This window comes from Castanea sativa, chromosome 2, assembly GCF_040712315.1.
Source record: "Castanea sativa cultivar Marrone di Chiusa Pesio chromosome 2, ASM4071231v1".
Taxonomy (NCBI): domain Eukaryota; kingdom Viridiplantae; phylum Streptophyta; class Magnoliopsida; order Fagales; family Fagaceae; genus Castanea; species Castanea sativa.
The window spans coordinates 15,466,970-15,475,142 of NC_134014.1; the positions used below are offsets into that span (position 1 = coordinate 15,466,970).

The window sequence follows — 8,173 nt, forward strand, 5'->3', positions numbered from 1 at the left end:
TTTGGTTTAAAGTGATAGTTTAACGAAAGTAACATCCTTTGAATTGAACCACTTCCCCTCCTTTCTATCTACCTGAAAAAAAAAGGGGGAAAAAATACACGTGAAGATGGTGGGGCAAGGTTCTTGAGACAGCTTAAAGTTGTGGCGGCTGCAAATTGCTATCTCAAGCAGACGATGGGGAATAATTGACAGGACTCCACAACTTAAAATCCCCAAGAGCCTAACATTCTATACATTATTCTGAGATGAATGGACACTTAATTTAGAGTGTTATAGTCATGTCGTATTTATGTCGTAACAATGTCTTATTTGACCGTATCATGTTATAATTTTTCAAAAATTTCTCGTATCGCCATATCATACCCATACATGTATCCATGTCTTTGCATCCTAGATTATTTAAGGGATAATGAGATTGTTTGTAAAAATAAAAAAGGAAAAGACTTTTAGAACTAAACTTTTTTGGTTCAACTTATTTACAATAAATGATTTATTTATTTTTAATTATTGCTCTTCCCATTATTATTATTATTATTATTATTATTATTATTATTATTATTCCATTTTCCAGTTTGAACTTTGAACTTAATTTTGATAAATGTTGCGCTGTCTGTATCCTATAAAGCCTGGCTTGTTCAGAGAAAGAGCAATTGCAACATTAAGCAAACATTCTAAACAGTGATAATTTTTTGAGTGTTCTTCTTGACATCTTTGGTTAGTCTACTGTTTCTTGGAATCCTATCTTGAAACAAATTCTGTTCTTTTTCTCTTTAACTATCATGATTAAAGATATACATATGAACAGTACCTGGGTTGCAAGTTGTATTAGTTGGCAACTTGGTTGTTCGCTTCTTTGTTGCTTTTTAGTTATGCTATCTTCGGTAAAGGCAGTAATGGTTTCTTTTGATTGAGTGTTGCATACTGTCTGATTCTCAGATGCTTATCATTTTTGTAGTTGTTGATTCGTAAATACTTAATACCACCTATTATACAATCCCCATGATTCCTAAGAATGAACCTTAAATATGGTTACGGTTTCAAAAGTATATTTATTTAGAATGGTGTTTTCAACAGTTTCTCTGTGTCTCTCTCTTACTTGCTCTCTGAGGATTGTTTGACATTTTGGTAACATCTTCTTCTCATTCATTCTTGTATCCCAAACTATTTAATTTGGTTTGTGCTTGCACTGAAATGATCTTCTACAAACTTCATTGAGTTATAAATATTCTTTCGTATATTACTACTTTTTTGGTTTGTGAAGTTCCCCTTGATACCAGTTCATTGGGGCTAGATAATCCAACTCCTTGTTTGTCATTCTGGAATTCATTTACTGATTTATATTTTCTTAACTGCCTTAGAATTTATTAGTTTCGAGAATTAATGATGAATAGAAAAAAATACTAAAAGAATCTGTTCCTTGGTTTATTTATCAGTTAATGCAATATACACTCATGATCCCAAATCGAGAGAAGGCTTAAAATATTTCTTCATCTTGCTTCACATCATTATGTTGAACTTCACTCATCCATTCTGCCTTAACTATGGGGTGCTAAATATTTTCGTCTTGCAGCTGTGGCCATATAATCCAAGTTCTACAAGGTGATAAACCGTAGCAAATTAAGTATTGCTGCAGGCAACATGGCCAAAGAAAATACAGACAACCAACAACATTCAAACAAGACAATGGGTAAACAGGAAAGCACGAATACAGTACCATACTACAAGCTTTTCTCCTTTGCTGACCACCTGGATTATCTATTAATGTTAGTTGGCACAATTTCTGCTGTTGGTAGCGGTATCTCTATTCCTCTCATGATCATAGCCTTGGGAAATATTATTGATTCTTTTGGAAGAACTGTGAATACCAAAGATATAGTTCATGAGGTTTCCAAGGTATTTTGCAACCAAAACCTGATAATAGTCATCTATATTTGCCGTAAATCTATGCTAAATTCTTAAATTTGAGCATTTCTTCACCATGCTGCTTGAAGAAAACATAATTGTACTCTATACTAATCACCATTCGTCAGAAATTTGGACTCCATTTAATCTTATAACAGTTCTTTCAAAGTGGTCTCTTTGTTCTCTAAAATGCTTGCCCAACTACAGTGTCGCTCTTGTTTTGCTTAACTCAATACAACGGTATGTTTATTCCAATAATTTGCTGTAATCATTGGCAACTTGATCGTTTTAATTCTCAGGGGTCCTTAAAGTTTTTATACTTGGCTGTGGGAACCGGTGTTGCATCATTTTTCCGTAAGTACATAAGCCTTCTTGCTGAGATTACACATTAAAACATACCAGATGGCTTATAGACTAGAATGTTTGACTGGAACTGAGATACCCCTCTTTTTCTTTTTGCCAGAGGTGACTTGTTGGATGGTTACCGGGGAGAGACAGGCTGCACGAATAAGAAGTTTATACTTAAAAACAATTTTGAGGCAAGATATTAGCTTCTTTGATAAGGAAGCTAGCACCGGGGAAATAATTGGGAGGATGTCAGGAGACACTGTTCTTATTCGAGATGCCTTGGGTGAGAAGGTATTGATGCACCACACAAACACCTGAAACTGTTACTATCTCCTCCAATCATCCCTAATTGGAGTTTAAAATGCTCTCTTATTTAGTCATTTATATATTTTTGTAATTTGCAGGTTGGAACTTTTGTACAGTTGGTAGCAACATTCATAGGGGGCTTTGTTGTAGCATTCATCAAGGGATGGCTTCTTGCCTGTGTCATGCTATCCACAATTCCACCTCTTGTCATCTCTGGTGCTTTCATGAACATCATTATAAGAAAGATGGCATCCCGTGGGCAAGCTGCTTATTCAGTGGCAGCAACTGTAGTAGAGCAGACAATTGGTTCAATCAGAACTGTATGAATACTTGGCATAGCAACTCTTTGATTTTCCCTTTCTTTTATTAAAATAATATTCAATCATGATGGCCATTCTCCATGCAGGTTGCATCATATACAGGGGAAAAGCAAGCTATAGCTAAATACAACAAGTCCTTAACCAAAGCTTACAAGTCTGGTGTTCAAGAGGGCTTGGCTGCTGGGTTGAGTCTTGGTGTGGTTATGTTTATTTTATACTGCAGTTATGCATTGGCAGTATGGTATGGTGGGAAAATGATACTTGACAAAGGATATACAGGAGGGGATGTCATTACTGTAATGTTTGCTGTTATGGTTGGCTCCACGTAAGTTGCATTTCACTTCATAAGTTATTCATTAAATTGATATGCTGATATTATAATCTGTCATATATATACTACACCAAATCTGCATGTTTGTTCAAGATTTGACAATTCATTACCCCCTTAAGCCCCATTTCTGCCACATATAACACATCAAAGGAGATATTTGATAAATCCAAAAAGCTAAAGATTTTACATTTTATATAAATTAATTTTTATTTCCAGGAATCTGGGGCAAGCATCTCCATGCATGAGTGCTTTTGCTGCTGGACAAGCTGCAGCATTTAAAATGTTTGAGACAATTAAAAGGAAGCCACAGATAGACGCTTATGACAATAGTGGCCTGAAATTAGATGATATTCATGGAGATATAGAACTAAGGGATGTTTGTTTCAGTTATCCTGCAAGACCTGAAGAACAAATATTCAATGGATTTTCTCTTTCAATACCTGGTGGTACAACCACTGCTTTGGTTGGACAGAGTGGAAGTGGGAAATCAACAGTTATCAGTTTGATTGAGAGATTTTATGACCCGCAAGCTGGTGAAGTTCTTATTGACAAGATTAACCTCAGAGAGTTCCAACTAAAATGGATCAGACAGAAAATTGGCCTCGTCAGCCAGGAACCTGTGTTGTTTACTTGTAGCATTAAAGACAATATTGCCTATGGGAAGGACAATGCAACTACTGAAGAGATAAGAGTTGCTGCTGAACTTGCTAATGCTGCTAAATTCATAGATAAACTTCCTCAGGTTTAATTCATCATCTAATCTTTTGTTTAGAATGATTTATTGGTCTGCATTTCCTTTAGGAATTTTATATTGTTTCTACTATGACAGAACCCTCTTGGAATATCCATGATTGTATTCTCATGTTTTTACTTCTGTTTTCTGTAGAAAGATGAACACATGTGCATTGAGTTTTACAGCATTAGAATCTATGTCATAATATGGTTTTGTGTATGATGTATTCAGGGACTAGATACAATGGTTGGTGAGCATGGAACTCAGCTATCTGGGGGCCAAAAGCAGAGAATTGCTATAGCCAGAGCAATTCTGAAAGACCCAAGGATTCTACTTTTAGATGAAGCCACCAGTGCTCTTGATGCTGAATCTGAGAGAATTGTGCAGGAGGCTTTGGACAGAATTATGACCAGTCGGACAACCATTATTGTTGCCCATCGCTTGAGTACAGTGAGGAATGCTGATACTATTGCAGTGATACATCAAGGAAAAATTGTTGAAAAAGGTTTATATATTCTATTTGTTGGTGTGTTCTTTTCTAGCAGCTGAGTTCCACTACAAGTTTCCCATCATTATTGTGAATGTATTAGCTCTTCGTTATATATTCACATTTAGCTATATAGTTTTGATAGTTGTTTCAGAAAGACAAGTTGCCTCTCTCTCTCTCTCTCTCTCTCTCTTTCTCTAAGCATCGCTCGTAGCTTGAAGTTTACATTTATCTTTTTCTGGTTAAATCCAAAATTCAAATTACTAAGTTGATCACCATGCTAATTAGATCATTCTTGAGATAAACATAGTATTGCATTCTTATCCCTCTTGATTAATCAGGTACACATTCTGAACTAATTGAGGCTCCCGAAGGAGCATATAGTCAGCTTATACTGTTGCAAGATGTTAGCACAGTGTCGGAACAAAATGCACTAAATGATCAGGACAGAACAGAACTTTCTAGAATAAATTCAAGTCATCACTCATTCTCGAAGTCATTTGATGTGCCTGATGCAGTGAGTGTGCAGGAAACAACACCTGCAGAAACCACTACTCCTGCTTCAGCAACTACTAAGCTGCCTCCAGAAGTCTCACTTCACCGCCTGGCTTATCTTAACAAGCCAGAGATCCCAGTTTTACTTCTAGGCACTATAGCTGCGGTGGCCAATGGATTAATTCTACCTGTTTACGGGATACTACTGTCCTATATAATAAAAACTTTCTATGAGCCAGAAGAAAAACTCAGCAAGGATTCAAAATTTTGGGCATTCGCTTTTGTTGCTCTTGGTGTGGCATCTCTATTGGCTCAACCATCAATGTCATATTTATTTGCTGTTGCTGGGTGTAAGTTAGTACGAAGGATCCGGTCAAAGTGCTTTGAGAGAGTAGTTTATATGGACGTAAGTTGGTTTGATGAAGCTAAGCACTCAAGTGGTGCACTTGGTGCAAGGCTCTCTGCAGATGCAGCTTCTATGCGAGGGGTGGTTGGAGATGCACTTGCTTTGCTTGTTCAAAATATTGCAACTGCTATTGGAGGCTTGGTTATTGCTTTCACAACAAACTGGCAATTGGCTTTAATAATTCTTGTTTTGCTACCTTTCTTGGGAGCAAGGGTATATGCCCAGATAAAGGCCATGCAAAGATCCAATGCAGATGCAAAGGTTTGCTTTAAACTTCATAGTCATCTAGCTCCAATGCATAACAGATATTTAATTTCAAATGAGAGGGTAATGGAGGAAAAGTGGAAAACAAACTCTTTTGGGGAAAATTACACTTTACTGCCCTAAACTCTCTTTGAATGCATATTTTGCACCCCAATGTCAAGTTTAATTTTTACAATATTTGAATAGACTTAACTATTAAATGAACAACATATGCATTCAAATAGTCCCTTTGAACAATACTGAAATTTTAAATGGTAACAGAAAATGTATGAAGAAGCAAGTCAAGTTGCAAATGATGCAGTAGGGAGTATAAGAACAGTTGCTTCTTTCTGTGCTGAACAGAAGATGATGGAATTGTACAATAAGAAATGCGAAGGCCCTACTAGGACAGGAAAAAGGCAGGGGATAGTCAGCGGGATAGGTTTTGGGCTATCATTCTTCTTAATGGGTTCAGTCTATGCATGCTGCTATTTTGCTGGAGCACAATTTGTTAAGGATGGCAGAGCAACATTCTCCGAAGTTTTTCGTGTAAGATCTTCTGGCTTGTCGACCAAGTCAGGCATTCAAATTCTAACTAACTTATTATTACTACAGAGGTAAAATTCATCGTCGATTTATCCCTTGATAAAATCTTTTCTATCCCAAATTACAGGTTTACTATACTCTCACCTTGGCAGCCATTGGAATTTCTCAGTCAAGCTCCTTGGCCCCAGACGCCAGTAAAGCAAAGAATTCTGCTGCTTCTATATTTGCAATTCTTAACGGGAAATCAAAGATAGATTCTAGTGACGTTTCCGGAATGACAATAGAAGATGTGAAGGGAGAAATTGAGCTTCACCATGTGAGCTTTAGTTATCCCTTTAGACCTGATGTTCAAATATTCAGGGATCTTTGCTTGGCTATTCATTCTGGCAAGGTAATTTGTTAGGACTTGGCACCATCATAAGTTATTTTTGTACTTTACATTATGGCAAACCCCACAGAAGGTTCAAAAACTTTAGTCTCACTTTAATATCCATTTACTAACAAGTTCAATTTTATATTAATCAGACGGTAGCTCTGGTTGGGGAAAGTGGGAGCGGAAAATCAACGGTGATTTCATTGTTGCAGAGGTTTTATGATCCTAATGCAGGTTACATTACGCTAGATGGTATTAAAATCCAAAAGCTACAACTGAAGTGGTTAAGGCAACAAATGGGTTTGGTGAGCCAGGAGCCTATGTTATTTAATGACACTATTCGAGCCAACATTGCTTATGGTAAGGAGGGAAATGCAACTGAAACAGAAATGTTAGCCGCAGCAGAATTGGCAAATGCACACAAGTTTATTAGTAGTTTAGAACAGGTAAAAAAATTGATCAATCAAGTTGCTTCAATGAGATAGACTAGTTAGCAACTATATGTTATTAGACTATTCTTGAGTTCATGTGCATTCAAGGGAGGCAAATAAACTATTTAGAAGTCCATTACTTGTTTATTAGCTAATATTTTCTATGATACTTGTAGGACAAGTTAGCTAATCTTTTTTATGATCCTTGTAGGACTAGATAACTTGTCCTGCAAGTATAATTTTACAGTGATGACTTGACATGTAAGTGTGGGCTTACAACAAGTTTAGGCTATAGGACCCTAATATATCTAACAAGCCTATTTGATGAGGTTGTTTGTAATCTATATGTGTTTGTGGGACTGATAATGCTTATAAGGAATGCGGAATCTGAATGTAGGGATATGATACAACAGTAGGTGAGCGAGGTGTCAAATTGTCTGGGGGACAAAAGCAACGAGTGGCTATAGCACGAGCTATAGTGAAGGTGCCTAAAATACTACTACTAGACGAAGCAACTAGTGCTCTAGATGCTGAGTCTGAGCGAGTGGTTCAAGATGCATTGGATCGATTAATGTTTGATCGAACCACCGTGGTGGTAGCTCATCGTTTATCCACAATCAAGGGTGCAGATTTAATTGCTGTGGTGAAAGACGGAGTCATAGCCGAGAAAGGCAAGCATGAAACTTTAATCAATATCAAGGATGGTATTTATGCTTCCTTGGTAGCATTACATACAAAAGCTTCATCTTAACAAGCAATCCTCTTGTATTTGCCTTTCCCCAAATGTTAAAATTAGTTTCTAAAATTTCCCATCACTAGAAACCTATGTTGAGGACAGTGGATTTGAATTTATCCTCTGAAGTGAATTTTTAATAAAGTGACATGTTTTGTAACTTTTCCAACGGTTCAAGAACTTACCTGTCATAATTTCTATAGTCCTATGTGTAATGCGCATATATATAATAACTAGTCGTAGACCCACAAGATGCTTGAAATAAATAATTATTTTGTAATTGTAATATAATGTATAATTTGTTCTCTAAAATTTTTTGAAGATAATTTTTTCTCCCTAAATATTAAACAATTGTTATTTGGTCCAATCAAGCCTACTTCGGTCCCATTCGGTTCAATTAGGCCTACTTCAGTCCACTTCGGTCCAATTTGGTCCACATGGTCAATTTCGGTCCATTTTGGACTAATTGAGCTTTAAATTGATTCTATTTTTAAGTTGCCTTTTTAAGTTTAGCTCAAA

At 36.5% G+C, this 8,173-nt stretch overlaps 1 protein-coding gene across 2 annotated transcripts; it reads left to right on the forward strand.

The window, feature by feature from the left end:
* Window positions 1–558: 558 nt before the first annotated feature.
* LOC142624727 (ABC transporter B family member 11-like) lies at window positions 559–7,820 on the forward strand. Of its 2 annotated transcripts, none has more exons than XM_075798461.1 (13): window positions 559–714; window positions 1,571–1,893; window positions 2,202–2,256; window positions 2,366–2,541; window positions 2,655–2,876; window positions 2,963–3,201; window positions 3,424–3,949; window positions 4,172–4,445; window positions 4,769–5,589; window positions 5,854–6,120; window positions 6,245–6,508; window positions 6,643–6,936; window positions 7,319–7,820. In XM_075798461.1, the coding sequence occupies exons 2-13, from the start codon at window positions 1,639–1,641 to the stop codon at window positions 7,670–7,672; spliced, it is 3,747 nt and encodes a 1,248-aa protein (XP_075654576.1). In that variant the 5' UTR covers window positions 559–714; window positions 1,571–1,638; the 3' UTR covers window positions 7,673–7,820. The 2 variants fall into 2 exon arrangements, with proteins under 2 accessions (XP_075654576.1, XP_075654577.1); XM_075798462.1 differs by lacking the exon at window positions 559–714 and adding an exon at window positions 854–1,125.
* Window positions 7,821–8,173: the final 353 nt, after the last annotated feature.